The 21,636-nt window shown below is 38.1% G+C and overlaps 1 protein-coding gene across 2 annotated transcripts; it reads right to left on the reverse strand.

The window, feature by feature from the left end:
• Positions 1-424: 424 nt before the first annotated feature.
• Positions 425-19,870, reverse strand: LOC137946282 (UDP-galactose/UDP-glucose transporter 3). 2 transcript variants are annotated; one of them, XM_068792516.1, is made up of 9 exons: positions 19,810-19,870; positions 18,574-18,623; positions 18,055-18,223; positions 3,431-3,528; positions 3,137-3,267; positions 2,376-2,406; positions 1,887-1,990; positions 1,468-1,589; positions 425-1,269 (listed from the first exon to the last, which is right to left on the reverse strand). In XM_068792516.1, the coding sequence occupies exons 3-9, from the start codon at positions 18,156-18,158 to the stop codon at positions 870-872; spliced, it is 990 nt and encodes a 329-aa protein (XP_068648617.1). In that variant the 5' UTR covers positions 18,159-18,223; positions 18,574-18,623; positions 19,810-19,870; the 3' UTR covers positions 425-869. The 2 variants fall into 2 exon arrangements, with proteins under 2 accessions (XP_068648617.1, XP_068648615.1); XM_068792514.1 differs by having other exon boundaries at positions 18,546-18,623.
• Between the last annotated feature and the right edge of the window lie 1,766 nt (positions 19,871-21,636).

Below are 21,636 nucleotides of genomic sequence, written 5' to 3' on the forward strand. Positions count from 1 at the left end.
GCAGAGAGATTCTTATTCTTTAAGGGTTTCTATGAGGCATTTATCCCTACATGGCAATTGATTACAGCATTATAAGAAGCTTTTCTTCTTTGGTTCTTCTCTTGTTTATATTTCATAACGTGAGCGAGCAATGCCTGTAAATGGTCCAGAATTAGGCCTTCTCTGTTAAGGGAATAAACCTAGTTTTGATGCCAGGAAAAGACTACCCAGCTCCTTGTTTAATATTTCCTAAACGAAGAAGTCAAAAGCAGAGCACATATTCTAGTTCTAGAGATGTTTCTGTTTTCAATTCCATGGAGAAGTTTGCTATAGTTTAATGATCCATTTGCTCCACCGCTTGTTAGTAGCAATCTGTTCGCTGCCTAGACCAAATAGATGAACTTCAACAATACGGGGTTGAGCTTCCAAACATCCACCTCTATAATAACAAAACAACCATTAGTTTTACTGCCAATATAGATTCAGACCCCTGCTTCTATTAGGATTGGCACAGAAAGTCTTGTTGAGGCTCGCTTGAATCTTCTCATCGCCCGTAGCTTCCCAAGGATCTCCATAAGATGATTCTCGTCACCTGCTTCCTAGTTTTAGAGAGTCATTTTCTTGAAAAACCTTCACAAGAGTAGATTATGGAGGCCAACCGCTACATACCCACCTAATAGACTCTGGGTACTCTTTCGTTATTGCCTTTTCTAAACGCTATTGGGATCAGCAAGTAGAGACTCGTAAAACAAGCTCTCAAAACGTCACAACTGTGAATCTATTGAGTATTTGTACAATTAGATTACATTTAAGCAAGTATCCTAACAATTAACAACAATCGAGGGGGCAATTAAATCTTATGCTTGGACCCAAAATAAATCGTATTTTCCTCACATTGACTTCCTCTTCTTTTGCAGTTTCCTCCACTTGAGATAGATCTGATATGACAGCCCACCGAAAACCGTAATGACACTTCCCCACTGCTTTGCAGACAAGGGGTTCCCACTCACTACAGATGACACAACGATGCTCACAAACTTCCTGGTTGTCGTTATGGTAGTGTTGGCTAGCGAACCAAAACGACTAATGGTTAGGAAAATGAAATTCTGACCAACTGCTCCACAGAGGCAGTAAACAAATATGTCCCATGCGGCTTCAGGATGCTCTTTGCAGAATGCAACTGCCTCAAAACCACTCCCATGCGGCCATCCAAACATGTAAATAATGTTGTAAATGGTGCCCCACAGATTCATCCCCAACATTATGTCCCAAGCACTTGTTTTTGGATACCTGCATTAGATGGTATCACATTTAGAAGAATGCCGGGCGACAATTTAAAGCTCAGACTGTATGTGGATACAGTGCTGATTCTCAGGTTGGTTACATTGTGCACAAAAAATAAGTGTCTTTGTGAACTCATAAGAGATTAATTTTATAGCTTAAGCATGTATGCATAGGAAATATTGTGCTGATGACAAGATAGCACACCTTGCTGATATGGAATCTTGAGTAGCATTTGTAAACCCATCAAAAGCTAGGTTCAGGAAGCATAAGCCATAACCAAGAGGAGCATTTGGATGTGCAAGCTTGCTTATGGTCTTTGAACTGGTCTGCAACCAATTCAGACGGTATTTGATAAAAAAAGGTTAGTATTGAGGTTCAACTGTAACATCAAGATTATAGGCCTGTTAGAAACACCAGGAAGCTGAGGAATTAAATTTGCTATTAAAAGAACGAAAAGGCTATGGTGATGCTCAAAATTATCATCATTTTTCAGCACGCCACTTCCTCAAGTATTACAGTGGAAAAAAAGTAGATAAATTAACTTTTGGAAAGAATTGCAGATATAAGCAAGCTAATCCTAGCACAGAGTCATGAAAATACTTGAAGGTTGAATGGCACCTTACCTTAGAAAGAGCAAAAGCAGATACCCCTCCAGCAACAAGAAAAGTGCATACATACTCCGGAAGAGTGTATTTAATACCATAAACAAGTGCACCCATCAGCATCACTGTTTAAAGCCCACACATTCAACAGTCAGACAGTGTAAAGCTTTCTTCACAGAAATACAGACTCAAGCTTTCATGAGGATCCTGTGTACTCATCATTCATGAGTTATCCATGCAAATTCAAATTTCCCAACCAAAATTTGTTCTTGATGTACCATCTCCATTTACATTTTTCAGGGTGAACAACAGTGCACAAAATCCTGCTCCTTATATCTTAAATACATCATCCTTTTTTATTAATATCACACAAAAATGATGACTAAAGGTTAAAAAAATTACACGAAGAGAAAAATATACACTGGAAATGATGATAAAATACAAAAGGATCAAGGATTAAAAAAAAAAGAACTACATTTTTTAAATGAGTGAAAGAGAAAAGTAACTCACCAGGAATCATCTTAGATGATTTTGCCAAAACCTGACAAAATTAACAACCTATATCAGCAACATTGCTCCATAAAAGCTGCCTTTTACTCTGAAAGTAGAAAATAGCTTTAAACTCCTATATAAATACTGTAAAATAAAGGTCAACAGCAGCAACTTAGAGAAAATGGAGACACTACCATTTTAAATAATTCATGATTCCACAGATTATTTGTTTAAAAATAATAAACAAGTTAGCAGTTCAAGCCCCTTTGTTGATCTCATAAATCTGCCAAAATAAAGAAAAAGGTCCTGGCTACAACTCTTAGAGTGTTTCACAAGCAGAAGTTATCAGCTTGTATTCAAAACGTTTAAGTGAATCCCTGTTATACACATGCAACGAACTCCTTCAAGGGAGACCTAACTTCGTAATTCTTCGCAAAAAATATACCATCCCTGTCCCAAAAAGTCTTATATCATAAAATAGTCAAGGCCCAATCATATGGCTACATCCAGTTAAAACCTCAGAAACCGGATGCTAGTAGATTGGAGTATTCATACCATCAAGTACCTTTCTGGCAGCATCTCATATGCGCATTTCCAACTCAAATTTAGCACAAACTTACCAAATATAAAAAGGTAACAAGACGAGAGAAGCCACATCATTTGTATAACAATCAATTTAAAGCTCGTCCACCATAGAATAATTCACTGGACCATACCTGTAATTAATTGACAAACTTGATCGAAATGAAGCTGTCAACACAAGAAAAATGTGAACTTGCCTGAGCTGGATAGCTTATGTACTTCAATGCTTCAATCCCCATTGCTGGACCAATTGTATTTGTAATACTTGCACTCCAATAGGTCCACCAAGGAGCACCATCTGAACTGCTTCTGGACCAAAGTTTTATCACTGTTCAGTGACCAAAAGACAATTAAAGTTTAGCAAAATAGAGTTAGTAAGAAGTTAGGTACAGAAAAAGGAATTGGTAGTAGAGAATTGACTACAATTTCACACAAAGTAAACAATATACAGAAAAATAATTTCCAAGAAAACAGCACTAAAAAACACTTACTGATCAATGACCATACAAGACAAACAACATTCTGTGCAAGATTCAAAAAGGCTAGGTGCTCAAATCGCTTTCCATCTGGGCCAAATTTTTTGGTGGACCTGGAAAGAATTAAGACCATATTAGGCACTCTCATCATTCACATTCATGGAAAAGAATAACAGAATGTGAACCATTTACTCAAAGCTTTTCTGGATGGAGCATAAATGAGATTTTTTGAACATCTATAAAATAAATACAAAAACAAACTAAGTCTCAACATAGCAAGGACAAATAAAATGTAGGCCTGCAAAACAAGCTAGTCTTGGTCAGACATTTCTAAGACTTAAAAACTATTTAATTGAATCACAATTTAAAATTTTGTATTGCTCAACCAGAAAACTAAACATGTCAAGTTTCCAATGGGTTTGGTGGGTATTTTTTTTATTTCACTTTTCTTCCACAGTGAATGAGTATAACTCCCCCATTTTAGGGTTTCCCTTTTCAATTAATACAATCAATTAACCATCTTGATTATCATCATCATAACCATATCCCAACTTAGTATGGGTCAGCAATATGAATCCACCAATTTCTTGACTCCTATTAGAATATCGGTATAGGGGTATTTGGGTCCTTTCACAGTCTCATATGGATCTCATTAAGTTACAGCAAGCTAGAATTCATATCAGGACTTTATATTTCAATTTTCATTGAATTATGGCTTGTACTTATGGAGTTATAAGCATCTTTGTAATGAAGGGCAGAAAGGTCCTTTCATGTAATTTTTCACTTTAAGTAATTGGGATAAAAGAGAGGGCTCGAATTCTGAACCTTCATTCAGCACAGCCTTCAGTGCTGTTTCTCCCTCTTCTTTGTCTATTTATTTTCCACTTTTCTTCTTCCTTAATCCTCTCCATATTGCAATTTTACATGGTATCAGAGCAATAGAAGACGATCTTGGGCGCCTCTACAGTTTCTTGAGTTCCCTTCACATTTTTGTCATCCCTATGAAAGGTCCTTCAACAATTCTTCTACTAATAGGGTAAAAATCAGATTTTTTCCTCTTTTTCTGCCATAACCATTTGGTTGATGGCCTCTACTGCTAATTGAAAAGTAATGATGTCTTACTGCCCTTAGAGGGTTCTTAATAGAAGTTTATGCTCCATCCAAACCTGCACCACCCTTACTATGCCTACCTCATCTCCTATCTGCCTGCATCAGCCTAGTTGTTGTGGTTTACACTAAAGTTTGGTGATTAATATCTAAATTGAGGGATTGTATGTGTTATTGCTAATTGTGGTTGTTGTGATTGTGCCCGATTTTTGAAGTGTGGAACCCATTTGACTTGTGCTAATTGAAGCCCCTAATGGCTTAATCAAGCAAACATGTTGTTGTAATTAGTCTTCCGAGAGTTCAAACAATAATGATTTTTATTCATTCTGATCACTTCAATGAAATTGAATGGGTCTAATTATGTAAACTGATCCAGGTCTATTTTCATGTTCTTAAAGGAAAAAAAAAAGATAGGGATGATCATCCTAATCCCATAACTGAAGATCGGGAGGCCGAAGACAATCAACTGATGACTTGGTTGGTCAATCGCATGGAGTTACGATTTAGTGATCAAATCTTGAGTTGTGGAACTTCAAAGGAAATGTGGACTATACTAGCTTCAATTTTGTCTCAGGCAAGCAATTTGTCTCAAATATATGAGTTGTATGTCTAATATTTTAACATGTAAAAGGGTTGACAAATCAGTATCACTAATTATTTTACAAAGATGAAGGGAGTTTTGCAAGAAATCAGCATTTCCATCCTTTTACTACGAATGCAAATGATATTCATAAGGAGAAAAATAAAATTCAGGTTACAAAGTTTTTAGATGGTCTTGGATTTGAATAGGACGCCATTTGGGTACAGCTATTAGCTAATGATGATGTGACTACACTCGAACAAACATTTAACAGTGTCATTCGAACAGAAGGAGCAATGGTAGGTAAAAAGTGGAAGGATACAAGACTCTTTGATGCAAATGTGATCAACCTCCACTCATCATTTAGTAAGTCTGAGATCCAAGGCCAAGGGAGCAGTAGTAGAGGTTGGTGGGGAATCCTCTACTCGAGGCCGTGGACATAGTGATAGAGGAGATAGAAAGCATGTTCATTGTAAAGCATCCCTCATCTCTGTAAAATTGTGAGTGACTGATCTTTTACCCCTTTGCATATTGAAATAGCGGACATACAACTCATATATTCTTAGATAAATTGCTCTCTTAAGACAAAATTAAAGTCAATGTAGTCCACATTTCTTTTCAAGTTCTAAAACTCAAGATCTTATCACTAAATTTTGAATCCATGCAATTGATCAACCAAGTCATCACTTGATTGTCTTCAGACTCCCAATCTTCAATCATGGGATTAGGAGGGATCATCCCTTATGTACTTGGCCTTCCTTTTTGCCTTTAAAAACATGAGAACAAATCTGGACCAGCTCATGTAATTTGACCCATTCAACTTCACAGAAGTAATATGAATGGAATGAGAGTCTTTACTACCTGAACTCTCATAAAGCTTAATTATATCAACATGTTCGTTTGATTCAGCCATTTAGTCCTTCGAAATATACTGCAAATGTACCCAAAGTGATACACTTAATCCAAAAAAACCAATAAGAATAAACTCCACTTTGTGAGTGTCAAGTAAACCCCAAACATCCCAATTAAGGCACAACCACAACAATCACAATTAGCAAGAACAATCACAACCTTCAACTTTTACCATCAATCAACACACATCTCATTCCAAAACATCCACAACAAGGGCTGATGCAGGCATTCAATAGGTGACACAAGCATAAGGTGACGCAGGCATGGATTGAGCAAAAAATCCAATTGAGGACTCGCCAAAGGTAGAAAGACATAATAACTACTTAATTAGCAACAAAAACCATCAACCAAATGGTTATGCTAGAAAAAAAGAGGGAAAGATCTGACGTTTAACCTACAGTACAAAGATTGTTTGAAGAGCCTTCCTTAGGGATCACAAAATCGTAGGGAGAACCAAAGAATGTGTAAAAACAACTCTCAAAATCGACTTCTACTGCTCCAATACCATGAAAAGATGCAATATTGAATGGTCTAAAGGAAAAGAAAGGGAGAAAATAAGGAGACGAGAAAGTGGGAAAAGTAACACTTAAGGCTGCATTGAGTGAGGACTCAAAAATCAAGACCCTCTTTTAATAATCTGACTTAAGCAAAAAATACAAAGAAAGAACAATTCTTGTCTTCATTACAAACGCACTCATACTTTCATAAATACAAGTCAGACTTCAATTAAAACTGAAAAATGAAGTCAAGCTTGTTGTAACTTTATGAGACCCGTATGAGTATGTGCAATGACCAAAATACCCCAAATATTTTAACAAGATTTTTTTTTCTCAAGGCAGGTAGGTCATCAACAGCAACACAGCAATGAGACTTTAATGTTCGTAGGGAGGGAAAATGCCCCCATCCCATATACAGAAGAAAAGGTTACTGTCCTTGTAAGAGAACTCATTGACGCATCATAGGCATATCACAAAGGGTAGCTTTTAAACTAATTTCTGATACTATTACCAGATATTGGCTTTCTAAAAATCTTGATAACCAATGCTTCCTAATGCCCAATGTTAAACTCCATAAAAAATGGCTGATCTAAGTAGCTCTCTTGTAGAATTTTGTGCTGCCAAGCACAAGTCAATCACATATCACTCATGATACAAGTATCCACTTTAGCCATCCATTGAATATTGGAACCTACCTTTCCATGTGAATGATCACGGGTTAGGAATGACTCTCCTTGAGTTGTAATCAGGTCTCTTTATTTCTCCACGAAGTTGCATATCAAACAAGAGGGCAAAATTATGGAATACTAATTTTTTGGACGTGATTGGAAACAAAGCCATCTTTCTCGTTTGGTTTGTTAATTAGATGAGGGTCTTCTTGGATATTACCTCCTAATAAGAGTGTCAACTGTATACAACCAAAACGGAATAAGCTATTTTGTATACCATTCTAGTTACCTTTTGTTACTCTACTTTCATTCCATCCAAATAAAAATAAGAGTATTCTGCTTCCGTGGGTTGATGGGTAAATAAAAATCTATAAATTGTGTAAGAAAATATGGAACCAAGGGCAGACAGTGATACATCGATCTTATTATGTTTTTTGTTTCATTTTTGGCTTTATATGGTTGTATACAGTTGATGCATGTACTAAAGGTAATTCTGTCCTTTTGGTTGTCTTTTTCACTTAAGTATAATAAAGAGTTAGAAATCAAACTGATCCCTAACAGCTAAAACTCTCTACACAACCTTCTTCTCCTTCTTTTCTCTGTTTTATTGTTCTCCCTCTTTTCTCCGTTTTATTCTTCTCACTCTTTTCTCCGTTTTATTCTTCTTCATCTTCTCTTTAGTTCCTTATTATACTTTTTTACATGGTATTAGAACTATAAAGTTCAAACTTGGGAAGTTCTACACAGTATTTGTTTTTTTTTTAAAGCCAGTGACTTCTACTAGGAGGGTTTCTACAGACCTGCTCTTCCAAGTATGTAAAGGTTAGATCTTTCCTTTTCTCTTGTATCATAAACACTTGGTTGATGGCTTATACTGCCTATTGAACAATTATTATGTGTTATTGTGCCCCTACAGGGTTTTCTCCTAGCTCGTAATAGATCTAGAGCAGATCTAGACCTGCACAGACTTGTCTGTGTTTGTGTGATGCTTGTGCAGCATAATATTTTGGAAGGGTTGACTGTTTTGGGTCTCAAATTGATTCTGATAGTAGTTGAAGTTTGGGATTTGGTTTCAAGGGTTTGTGACATACCCTAAGGTCGAGTTCTAACAGTACGACCCACCTAAACCTGCATAGGTAGTGTTTTGAAAATTGAGTGTATTTTTGGACTATTTATAGTGTGTTTGTTTATTGGCTACAATCTTATCGGGTTGTGGTAGAAATGGCCAACGCTAGAGAGATTATTACTCCAATAAAATCCCCTAAGGAAATTCCGAGAGCAAAGACTCTCATTTTATTCAAATTACTTAAGTGAAATTAAATGGTAAGAACTACTAGAATTGGTCAAGATCGGTCTGTATGTTTTTAAAAGCCAAGAGAAAGGCTAAGTACCTTAAGGATGATCCTCCTAATCCTATAACCAAGTACTGGGAGGCAGAAGACAGTCAGGTAATAACTTAGCTTGTTAATAGTATGGAACCTATATTAAGTGACCAAGTAATGAGTTGTCAGACTTGATTCAGACTTCTAACGAAACTTGGGTTATTCAGCAATCCATTTTATATCAGGAGAGAAAGTTATTCAAAGGGTATGATTTGAATGCCAAGTAGTTCAATATAGGACAGAGTAACTATTCTGTTATTGACTACTTCACTAAGATGCAAGGTATCTTGCAGGAGATTAGTGTGTTTCATCCTTTTACTACACATGCAGATCAACTCTAAAAAGAAAGATGTTTGCTAGGACTTGGAAGTATGATGTAATCTAGGCTCAGATGTTGGTAGACAATGAAGTGGCCACTCTTGAGAAGGTGTTTAATTGGGTTATTAGAGTTGAAAGTGGTTAGTGAACAAATGTTAGTAGGAAAATAAGACAAGTAAAGGTATAGCTCTCAATCTCAATTCTGCCCCCACTAGATCTAACACCTCTAAAGGACGTGGAGAGGTTGGAAGAGGTCATGGTGAAGACAATTCAAATCATGGCCGTGGACATGATGATAGAGGTGATAGGAGATGTGTCAAGTGTGGAAGAAATAATCATTTTTTGGACCTGGATAAATTTGGAAAACCAGCATAGACCACCTCTAGTTTGACTGAAGATGAGAAAGTGTTCACTAATGAGACTCAAGAAAAATTTCAGCAATTACTTCAGTGATTGAGTCAACTGACATCCACATCATCATCTCCCACACCACAAGACACCAGATCTTCCATTGCAAGTGCTACCATGGCAAACATAGGCATTATTACAATACATGTGTAATCTAGTCCCTCATGGATCATTGATTCCGGAGCATCCAGACATATGTCAGCTATACCTACCTTGTTCTTGTCTATATTTCCTTCACAATCATATCGAACTGTCATCTTAGTCGGCGGGTCCATCTCACAAGTTCTAGGTGAGGTTATGATACACCATGATAACCGGAATACAGAGTTTCAAGCCAAAGAGAAATAAATCACGAACCTTCGCTACTTAAATCAAAATAAATAACCTCCTCGAGTAGACGGTGATTCCTCGATAGTTCGGCAAACCCAACCTCGCGCAGACGATAACCTCCCGATCACACCAAACTACTCCGATAATAGTTATCCCAGACGGTGAAAGCGATAGCCACAAAAACGGAAACTCCGAAATCGAAATCCCAATCGAACTCCACTAAAATCAGCAAGATAACCACCGGTATTCGAGAGACCAGGACTCTCCCTGAGCACAGCTTTGTAGATGAAACGACGCCCCTTCCTCTCCCTCGGCTCCCCCTCTAAATTCCCTCCCGAAACCACTTAGCCTTCTCAAATTCCCAAAATGCCCCCAACCCATTAATCACCCTCTAATTATCCTTCTGTTTACTCCTTCTAGAGTAGGTAATACTAATGTGGGGTCTATCATTACCCCCCGCCCAAACTTTCACCTTGTCCTCAAGGTGAAAAGCAGGAAACTGGAGCCTCATTGCGTCAAAATCCTCCCAAGTGGCTTCAAACTCGGGTAGGTCCTTCCATTGCACCAAAACCTCCATCCATTGCTACCCATTTTTGTCCACTCTACATATATTCAAAATTGCAACAGGTTCAAACAACATCTCTAATTCAGCATTCAATTGTGGAGGAAGAAGCGAAGATGAATGTGATATTCCTTTTGCTCAACGAATTTGGGAGACATGAAACTCTGGTGGAAGTTGCAGTTTGTAAGCAACGCTTCCAACACGTGACACCACCTCAAAAGGTCCATAAAAACGTGCCGCCAACTCCTCACTGCGCCGAGTGGCCAAGGAACGTTGTCGATAGGGTTTGAGTTTTACAAACACGCGATCCCCCACCTGAAACTCTCCATCCCTCCTTTTAAGATCAGTCATGGCCTTCATTCTCTGCTGAGCCCGCAATAATTGCAACTTCAAATCATCGAGATACGCATCCCGTTCCTCTAAAATCTGCTCGACTTCAGAAATTGTAGTTGTCCCGGACTTATAGTGCAATAAGGACGGAGGGTCACGTCCGTATAAGACTCGAAATGGAGTGGTACCCGTAGAAGAATGGAAGCTGGTGTTACACCAATATTCCGCCCATGACAACCATTTCACCCAAGTTTTTGGTCTATCAGAAGCAAAACTTCGAAGATAGGTCTCTAAACACCTGTTAACCACTTCAGATTGACCATCTATTTGAGGGTGGTAGGCAGTGTTGTACCGCAAATCAGTCCCTTGAAGATGAAAGAGTTCCTGCCAGAAATGACTCATAAACACCTTGTCCCGATCCAAAATAATAGACTTGGGCACCCCATGCAATCGAACCACCTATTTCACAAATAAATCAGCCACGGTTTTGGCTGTAAATGGGTGTCGCAGCACCAAAAAGTGAGCATACTTGCTCAACCTATCCACCACCACCATAATAGTATCCACGCCCTCTGACTTGGGCAACCCTTCAATAAAGTCCATGGTCAAATCCTCCCAAACCCTCTCAGGTAAATCAATAGGCTGAAGAAGACCAGCTGGGGACCTTGCCAAGTGTTTGTTCTTTTGGCAAATTTCACAATTTTGCACGAATTTTGTGACTTTTTTCTTCATACCTGGCCAATATAAGTCCGTAGCCATTCTTCTATAGGTTTTAACCTCTCCCGAATGGCCCCCAATAGGTGTGCAGTGGTATTCGGACAAAACCAACCCGCCATTGTAAAAGAGCTGCCCATGGTCAACTTGAAACCCGGCTACCTTGTCACCAGCTGCCAATCGGGTAATAACTTGTTGTAAGAATGAGTCCTCTGCCACTTCTTGTTATAACACATCTATATCCAGCCATTGCACCCCAGAAACTGCACTTATATTCATCATGTCTGATTTGCGAGAGAGTGCATCCGCCACTCGATTACTTGCCCCCGGTCAGTATTAAATGTCAAAGTCATAGCCCATCAATTTCACCAACCAGCGTTGGTATTCCACACTTACGAGACGTTGTTCCAGCAAGAATTTAAACTTTGCTGGTCAGTTCGCACCAAAAACCTCCTGCCTAGCAGGTACGGACGCCATTTCTGAATGGCCAACACAATGGCCATGAGCTCTTTTTCATAAATAGACTTCAATTTGGCTCGTTCGCTCAATACTTGGCTAAAAAATGCAATCGGCCATTGCTCTTGCAATAGAACAGCCCCTAGCCCATATCCAGAAGCATTGGTCTTCACAACAAACAGTTTCGAAAAATAGGGTAGAGCCAAAACTGGTACCGTAGTCATGGCTTCCTTCAAACGCTCAAATGCCCCAGTGGCTTCATCCGACCACCCAAACCTATCTTTTTTTTTAATTGATCAGTCAAGGGTCACGCAATATCTTCGTAACCCGAAACAAATTTCCGATAGTATCTTGTAAGACCAAGGAAACCCCGTAGGTCCCTAAGTGTAGTCGATGCGGGCCAATCAAGCATAGCCTAGATTTTACTCGGATCAACTGACAGCCCCTCTCTAGAAATGATATGTCCCAAGTATTCTATCTGTTCTCTTCTAAAAGAGCACTTTGCAGAATTAGCATATAACCTGTGTTCTCTTAACTTCTCCAAAACGGCAACTAAATGATCACAGTGAGCACTCCAACTTGGACTATATATCAAAATATCGTCGAAGAATACCAATACAAATCATCGGAGAAAGGGTTTGAATACCTCATTCATAAGGGATTGAAATGTAGTCGGTACATTGGTAAGTCCAAAAGGCATGACCAAGAATTCGTAGTGGCCTTCATGAGTCCAGAAAGCTGTCTTGTGCACATCAGTTGCTTTCATTCGGATTTGGTGGTATCCCGACTTCAAGTCCAGCTTCGAAAAAACTTGGGCTCCTTGAAGCTCATCTAACAACTCATCGATCACTGGAATGGGAAACTTATCCGGAATAGTCTCCTTGTTAAGGGTTCGATAGTCCACACAAAATCTCCAACTTCCATCTTTCTTCTTGACTAATTGCACGAGGCTTAAAAAAGGACTAGTGCTAGGCTGTATGATTCCAACAGCCAACATTTCTCCCACCAACCTTTCTATTTCATCTTTTTGTATTTGGGGGTACCGATATGGGCGAATACTCACCGGTGAAGCTCCCTCCTTCAAAGTTATGGCATGCTCCTTTGCCCTTTGTGGTGGTAACTCTTGGGGCATGGCAAAAACATCCCCGAACTCTGTCAAAACTTTCTTCACCATCGCCGTTGTATCCTCCCTCGGTGGTGACGTTGCCACTGTGGTACTACCCAACTCCACAAGAACCCCATGACCCTCATGCTTGATAGTTCGCATCATCGCCTTAAGTGAAACCAAAGTTTTGTGCAAGGAGGAATCTCCCTGTAACACCACCGTTTCATTACCCAATCTGAACTTCATAACATGTGTTCTCCAATTCGTATATGTGCCTCCCAAGGTTTCCAACCATTGTACCCCTAAAATCACATCAATGCTTCCCAATTCCAAAGGCAAAAAATCCTCCACTATCTCTATTACTTGAAGAGTTAATTGAACCCCCTTACAAATTCCTTCCCTGGGTAGTGCCGCACCTGTACCCAATTGAACGCCATACTTTGCTGTTGGAGATAAAGGCAAGTGCAGTTTCTTGACCACTGTGGTGGAAATAAAATTATGAGTTGCTCCTCCATCAATAAGTACGACGACTGGTTGTTCTCCGATGCTTCCCGCAATCTTGATAGTCTTCGGAAGTGTTAATCCCACTACCAAATTTAACGACACCTCCACTATTTGAGCAGCCGCGTTAACCTCGTCCTCCTGCTGTTCACCCTTGCCATCGTCACTATCCTACATAACTTCTTCTTCCAGCTCTTGTAAAATCAGCACTTGTAGGTCCTTGTTTTTACATCTATGCCCAGCTGAGAATTTTTCATCACAACGGTAGCACAAACCCCGCTCTCTCCGGTATTGGATTTCGACTTCCGTGAGTTTCCTGAATAGCGTCCTCTTCTCCACCCCATGTTTCGTTGATTCTGCCATGGACGTGGTCCTCCCATTACCCCCAACTATGGTTCCTGCTGGTTTTAGAGTACCCAGCCCAGACTAAGTCTGCTTAATAACTTTATTTTTTTCTTCCAACTTTTGGGCCAACTCCATGGTCCTTCCCAACCCATTTGGCTCCAACACCCTCACCTCGGCCCGAATTTCAGGCTTAAGCCCATTAACAAAGTTGGACTCCAACCTTTTCTGGAATGTCTTCCAATGTGGACGCCAAATCCTCAAAGCGCCTTCTGTAATATCTCACAGTGGTCTCCTACTTCAACGCCAGAAATTTCTCATAAGGAGAGTTGTCTTCGGAACCGTTTTAGCAATAAGGACTAAAATTCTTCCCAATTCATGATCTCTCTCCTGTTATTTTCATACTTGAACCATTTTATTGCCTCCCCTTCAAGACATACTACTGCGGCTTCTAGTTTTTCACCATGAGATACCCGGTTAAGCGAGAAATAGAGTTCAGCTCTGTAAATCCAGTCATCTGGATCTTCTCCCTCAAAAATTGGCAACTCTAACTTTCTGGGTCGCACTTCATATCGGCTCTGCCTATTCCAATCAGCCTCACCACTGTCTCTTCCATGTCCGATACCTCTCTAGATCGAGTTATCGCCCACTGCCGAGTCCAGCCCCTGTCTCGCAATCCTACTCTACGTATTCAGATTTCGGTTGAGCTCCTCTTGTGTACGCAGAAGTTGCTCAACATGCCCTATCAGCGCCTTCAACCCTTGTTCCATGGCTGGAATCTTCCGGACTTCTTCCTTCATCGAGCTCACCTCCTCCCTTACTGCGCTAACAATTCCTTCCACCAAATCCACCCTCGACTCCATTCTAGTAGTAGCCATGAGGATTTTTTTATTTTTATTTTTACTCCTTCTCTACCAATCGTCGAAGTCGAAACTCCCCTGACTCCCGGCAGACGACGCTTCTAATATCCTTAATGCCGAAATCGTAACAAAACCCACCTTCTTCGAGCAGACAACGCTCCCGAAACCTTTGATATCTTCTGATTCAGTAAGCCAAAGCATTGAATGCCACCGAAATCGAAAAACGGAAATTCCTTTTTACTGCCGAGCTCCAGATGCGAACCCAGCCAATGCTCTAATACCAAATGTTAAGCACCTGGCCAATACTACCCCAAAGACCGGCCTCTAGGTCGCCCCCTCCGGGATTCGAACCCGCAACGTGGTGCCTGCTCTGATACCAAATGATACACCCCGATAAACATAATAAAGAGTTTCAAGCCAAAGAGAAATAAATCACGAACCTTCGCTGCTGAAATCAAAATAAATAACCTCCTCGAGTAGACGGTGATTCCTCGATAGCTCGGCAAACCCAACCTCGCGCAGACAATAACCTCCCGATCATGCCAAACTACTCTGATAACAGTAATCCCAGACGATGAAAGCGATAGCCACAAAAACGGAAACTCCGAAATCGAAATCCCAATCGAACTCCACTAAAATCAGCAAGATAACCACTGGTATTCGAGAGACCAGGACTCTCCCTAAGCACAGCTCTGTAGCCGAAACGACGCCCCTTCCTCTCCCTCAGCTCCCCCTCTAAATTTCCTCCCGAAACCACTTAGCCTTCTCAAATTCCCAAAATGCCCCCAACCCATTAATCACCCTCTAATTATCCTTCTGTTTACTCCTTCTAGAGTAGGTAATACTAATGTGGGGTCTATCAGGTTACTGTACAACCTACTCCACACATTGTCAATCCCATGTTTTGTTTATTCCAAAATTTCTTGTTAATCTCTAGTCAATAAATAATACTACTAAATCTTTAAATTGCTCTGTAACCTTTTACCCTACATCTTTTCTTTTTGAGGATTTGTATATGAAGAAGACAATTGGTTCCAGGCAAGAGAAAGGTGGATTCTACTTTCTAGATGGTATGTCTATTCCAAAGGTTGTAACATTCTCAAAAAATACTTCACTATATTTATGGAACCTACTCTTGGAACATCCATCTCCAGCTAAACTACATCACCACTTCCATCTTTGTCGCCTAATCTATTATTCGAGTGTGAATCGTGTCAACTTCAGAAGCATCATAGGCTAGTTTTCCAGCCAATTCTAGTCAAATTTTTAATCTTTTTGAATTAGTTCACTTTGATGTATGGGGCTCATGTTGAGTCCCAAGTATTTTTTGTTTCAAATACTTTGTGTCCCTTATAGATGATTTTAGTAGACTAATATGGGTATATCTCCTTCAAGAGAAATCAGAAATCCTTGATGTATTTATAAAGCTTTTCAATGAAATAAAAACCCAATTTTGGGACTTCCATGCAAATATTTCATCAAGAGAATGGTCTAGAGTTTCTCGACCAAAACTTCAACTCTTTTTGTGACTTGCATGGAATTATACAGCAAATTTTGTGTATACACCTCACAACAAAATGGGGTTATTGAAAGAAAGAAATACGAATCTAGTTGAGGTTGTCCGCACCTTGTTATTTCAGATGCATGTTCCTTTGTCTTTTGGGGGTGACACAATCTTAACCTCATGTTATTTGAATAATTGTATGTCTTCTTCTGTTCTACACGGAAATATTCTCATCTAAGTGTTAAAACCTCAATGCAAGGTATTTGATGTATGTCATAGAGTGTTAAAACCTCATGTCATTCACTTGGTAATACCAAGTAAGAAAGTATCCCCTCGTTCCATCAAATATCTCTTTTTGGGTGACCCACGTTATCAAAAGGGATACTAGTGCTACAATCCTATTAAAAAAACATATTTTTTGCTAATGTTACATTTTTTAAGAGTATGCCTTACTTTGTGTCATCTTGTGAGTCTCCATCAGTTGCATTGAGACTAATTTAGGAGAGTTCAGTTGTGAACCATCCAACTCCTATAGCTATTATGGATATTTAAAGTGCAGGTACTACACCCATGCATCATCACCTTCGACGCCTTGCAAGTGTAGCAATGATCTCATGTACATCAAAGAGAACCTCCTTTCCCAGTCCAGCCATCGCATTCTTCATCTGCAGATTCTGAATTCTCCAGTTCAGACTTACCCCATAGCGCTCCAAAAAGAAAAAAGGTCATGTACTTCTCATTCAGTATCCAGATATGTGTCCTTTGACTTTTGTCATCATCTTATAAATCACGGTACAAGATGCCATAGCATTGTCTAACTAGAAACAAGCTATGGATGAGGACATGGAGGCCTTGGTCTCTAGGGGTATTGTGGTTACTACACATGTATATTTATGATTTCTATTGGATAAGAAGGTCATAGGATAGTGATACATCAATCTTATTATGTTTTCTATTTCACTTTTGGCTTTATATAGACAGCTATTTCACTTAGTACATGATACATCAATCTTATCATGTACTAAGGGCAATCTGTCCTTTTGGTTGTCTTTTTCACTTAAAGTGTTATTATAAAGAGATAAGGGATAGAGTTGATCCTTAACGGCTGTTGCTCTCTATGCAGCCTTTATTCTCTCTCTTTTCTCCATTAATTCCTTCTTCCACTTCTCTTTACTTCCTTATTATGCAATTTTACAAATTTCTTACAAATTAAAAGGAAAACATGGCATCGCTTCATAACACCTAAATATCTATAAGAATATCATATAACAGTATACAGAAAACCAAGTCCTTAAAAACTTATATAATCTTTAAAGAAAAGCTTATAAGAAGACTATCTTCTTCGTTTCTTGATGGAAATCAGGACAATATCAAAAGTTGTACCTTTAATATAGTAGAAATTACTTTTATATCCTTACAATTACACAGTTACCAATAAATGTGGAAATAGCCATTACCATTAATAAATGATTAAATGATAAACGAGTAAAGTTATCCAATTACTTTAGTCAGGTAAAAAAATTTGTTTCATTTCCTTTCCATTTAGAATAAAGCTTTTGGAGAAAGCATTTCCAGACAGATGGACTGTCTTAAGTGGTTATGTTCAAAGTATAAAAGCTGCACGGATATATACTGCTGAGATGTAAATTGTACAAAAAGCATTGAGCATTCCTGCTCTCCCACTTCGTGACCAGAAGACTAAAAAGAACTCAAATGGCAAAGCTAGAACTCAAAGATAGTTTTCTCCCAATTGAATTACATGGGGATTTATCAGATTCCAACTATACATTGTACTTCATGAATTCTTCACCCTCTTAGATTTTCAGCCATTATAAATGCACTCAAACAATCGTCTCTAAATATATAAATCATATCAAGTTACCAGCACAAGTAAACTAATATACTTTGCTCAAAAAGAAAATTCCATCCATCTGATAGAAGACTGGAAAATTTAGACCATAATTTGTATAAAGCACAAGGTAGAACCGAACTTCTAAATAAGAAAGCCATGAAAGTATGGAATATGCATGACACATAAAATCTGAAGAGCAACAAGAACTCACACAGTTTCCTGTAGTATCCCTTGGGTTATATAGGCTGCCCAGATCCCTGCAACACAAAACGCCAACAAGAAAACACGACTAACTCCAGGTCCGTGGCTTTCCATTAGATTGGGACTTTACCAGAAACTTATAGATCCAACAAAGGCTAAAGTTTCCCCCACTGATTTCCCTGTTGGCCAGCAAAGCAGAATGAATACAAAAAAAGTTTCAATTTCCTTAAATAAAGGTCATCTCCAAGTTTTACCACTCGTTGCACAATTTCAACTCATAAACAAAATTTTAAACTTATATGTCCAAAAAACTAAGGTCAATTATACTCATATAGGTTAAAACAATTTTAGGCCCAACTCTCAATTTTCAGTCATAAAAGAAGGCATATTTAATGTCCTTATCCAAACCTTTACCATTCCTATGAAAGGTCAACGAACTTCAACATAATCAGGTTTCTATAGAGTAAGTACTAAATGAGTTTCTATTCCAAGATAACATACCTTAGGAAAGCACAACTTGAAGAAATACCTTCATGATTATGTGATCCTGTAGGTTTACAGTAAAGGTGTAATGTGGAACTGCATCAACAGAATTAAACAAAGTTAAAAAATAGATAAAACTAACAAGACTATAACTAGAGAAAAATGCGTTGCATCCTTGCTATTTAGCTAGACACTGAAATCTACTCTCAGTAAAGCTACACATGGATACCCATTAACAAATTAGCAATTATGTACATAAAACATCGTCACATCATGTACCATAGCAGAGCATCCAGAACTTGACTTTCAACACAAGTTTTTGCTCCCCAATTCAAATTTTGAAATTAAATGCACCAAAATCAAACTCAAACTGATTGTCCTTCCAACTTAATTCCATTTCGCCAGCCCAGCATTTCTTCATTAATTTATCCTTTTCGTATGAAAAAATTGTCTCATAATTAAAATACCACCAGGAAGCGATAACAGAATTCTATCAAGTACTATAACAAATCCTGGAATTTTTTACGGCTATGATGACGAGTATAAATCTAGCACAAAACAGACATTCAAAAGAAAATTCTAAATCCTTCTATATTCATTAGGAAGCAACTGAGCTAATCAAATATCTTTAATATCAAAGCAACCATGCATTCATAAGTTAAGAGAATAACAGATCAACTAGGTTCATGAATATAAAAAAGCTGACTTATCTAAACCACGTTGTTAAAAAAAAATTACAGTTTTACTAAACCAAAACCGGCAATATTAACTACTTCACCACTATCCCGCATAATTTAATCTGAAAGAGTTAAATAAAAAGGTATTCCTCACTCCTACGTAGTAAATATCAACAGAAAGAATCCAAGCCTCTAATTTATCAGATAAGTTCAAAATATGCAGAGAGAACGATAAATAACCACGACAAGCCTACCAAGGGATTTTAATTGGCAGTCAATGGAGTTTAGAATTATGGCAGACGGCCGTCTATCAGAAACTTTGCATGAGACAGTTAGAATCCAATTAAAGTAGGTTAATTTTCACATGATTTCTATACATTGGAACTCGATCTAGCATGTTCACTATTTGAATCCTAAGGTCACTAATCCAAATCATTTCAGTGGACGGAGAACGATGGCAAATTGAGAAGGAAGAATGGGAAGCAACCGCAATAGAGCCAAAGCAGCAAATAGAGAAAGAAAAAAAAGGCGAGAATGAGAGAGCAGTCGATGGAGAAAGAGAATTTGCAGTGAGCGAGAAAGAGAGATCAGAGGAGGCGGAGGACCTTCAGCGCTGACAACCGGGAACTTCAGCACCGCCGACCGCTTGTTAGGAGAAGCAGCGACAGGAAGAGAACGGGGTTTTTGAATGGGTCGCTCAAATCGTAACGTCAGAGTTCCACGTGTGAGTTTTCCATTAGCGAGGATGCGAAACGAAGCGTTTTCATTGGCTATGAAAACGCAGAAATGTGGTTTATAATTGCTGTAGCAAGCAAACCCGTAACAAACACGCTTGAGCTGTCAGCATTAATGGCACTAATAAGATAAGAAAAAAAGTTACAGAAATTGGGGGGAATTACAAAGGAAAAGAGAATCAAAGAAAAGAAAATAAGTTTTTTCTCTTAGTTAATAAAAAAAATTCACAAAATAATGGAATTTGGGGAGAAAATAAAAAAAATAAAAATTTGAGAAAAATTTAAATTTTACTATTTTTCTTTTCTCTTTCTTTTTCCACGCGTTCGTTTTTTAGTTCTTTTTCTCTGTCCTTTTTTACAGGTATCCAAACAAGAAAAAAAAAAATTTCTTTTTCTCTCTTTCTCTTTTTTTTTTCTTCCTTTTCTTTTATCTCCACTTTTGTATTCCAAACATAGCCTAAATCATGGAGCTTCCTTTTTCCAAACTCCAATTGGTTCTATGGTCAATTTTATGGGGTATCCTGTGTCACATGGCTTTAGTTATCTCATCAAATAAACTTGGTGTTTAATTCCTTGGTTGTGTGAATTTAGTATTATGGTCAAACTAATTTTAGTCTAATTTGTGGTCCTTTGTTATGGTTAATTTTAGTAGTCTTATCATTGACATCTTTTATTGTCATGTATTTTGGGTGTTGCATTTCGTATTCATCCTCCTCGAAGTTTCCTTATACTCTGCCTATTTCTTGATCCATCTCAATAATTCCAATGGAGTTTCTCTTATTTTTGCAAACCAATTCCTTGTGTAGTGTTGTCGAACTCTTTTTTTTTTTTTAATTTGAACTTTAAAATACTTTGTGTTGTTGAACTTTGACTCAGGAAACTTTTTTTGTAATTTGGATATTACCTGTGTCAATCCAATTATTGAGGTTCCTTGAGTTAGTCTTCTTATTTTGTTACATCTAGGTATGTTTTAGCATTGATGACTTTTAATACTCTCCTTAAGTCGGTTTTTGTTATTATCTTTGATTGATGGGTTCTTCTTATTTAGTGATTATTATCACTAATTTGTGTTTAAAATCTCTTATGCTAATTTTGGAGTTTCTTATTTATATTTTTATCCTTTTTTGGGGTTTTACCCTCTTATTAGGATTTGTTAGAGTTTATCTGTTTTCCTATTTATTTTTGGAACACCTTGAGATGATTTGTTATTAAGGAGAAAAAGGAGGAAGATGACTATTTTTTTATGCTCAAGCTATGAATATGATTATTGGCATACAATCCCTAGCTTAAGGAGGAGAGAGAGAATAATACATGTGCTCAATATAAACTCAAAAGCCAAAAAACCACAAAGCCACAATTTTAAAGTTTTTGAAGCCACATGGGCCACAACTTTTTTAAGTCTATTCTTTTTTCCTTATGCTTATAGAAATTGAGAGGCATTTTTGTAATAAGTTGAGACGGGGAATATTGAAAGATATAGTTAATGTTTATTTAGCTTACTTTGTTTTCTAAGAAAGTTATTTCCTAGGGTTTAAGGGCTTATAAGGATTTAGATGTAATTTTTATTTTTTCCTATGGGATGAGAATAGTTTCCTTAAAAAAACCATGTTTGTCGATGCAAATAAGGGTGTTTGCCCATGTAGCATCTCAAGAGGGGAGTGAATTCAGTTGAAAAAATAAAAATACAAGTGCTTAATA

The sequence above is a fragment of the Aristolochia californica genome, unplaced genomic scaffold (genome assembly GCF_029961685.1).
Source record: "Aristolochia californica isolate CCGP_79_NKW_82.1479 unplaced genomic scaffold, dmAriCali1.0.hap1 SCAF_12, whole genome shotgun sequence".
NCBI classification, from domain to species: domain Eukaryota; kingdom Viridiplantae; phylum Streptophyta; class Magnoliopsida; order Piperales; family Aristolochiaceae; genus Aristolochia; species Aristolochia californica.

Excerpts from the sequence above, each read along its gene's own strand:
- LOC137946282 (XM_068792516.1), bottom strand. The coding sequence starts at position 18,158 with ATGGAAAGCCACGGACCTGGAGTTAGTCGTGTTTTCTTGTTGGCGTTT. Across the intron at positions 3,529-18,054 it reads GGGATACTACAGGAAACTGT|GTCCACCAAAAAATTTGGCC; the intron begins GTGAGTTCTTGT and ends AATTCTTTCCAG. Across the intron at positions 1,991-2,375 it reads ATCATCTAAGATGATTCCTG|TGATGCTGATGGGTGCACTT; the intron begins GTGAGTTACTTT and ends GGCTTTAAACAG.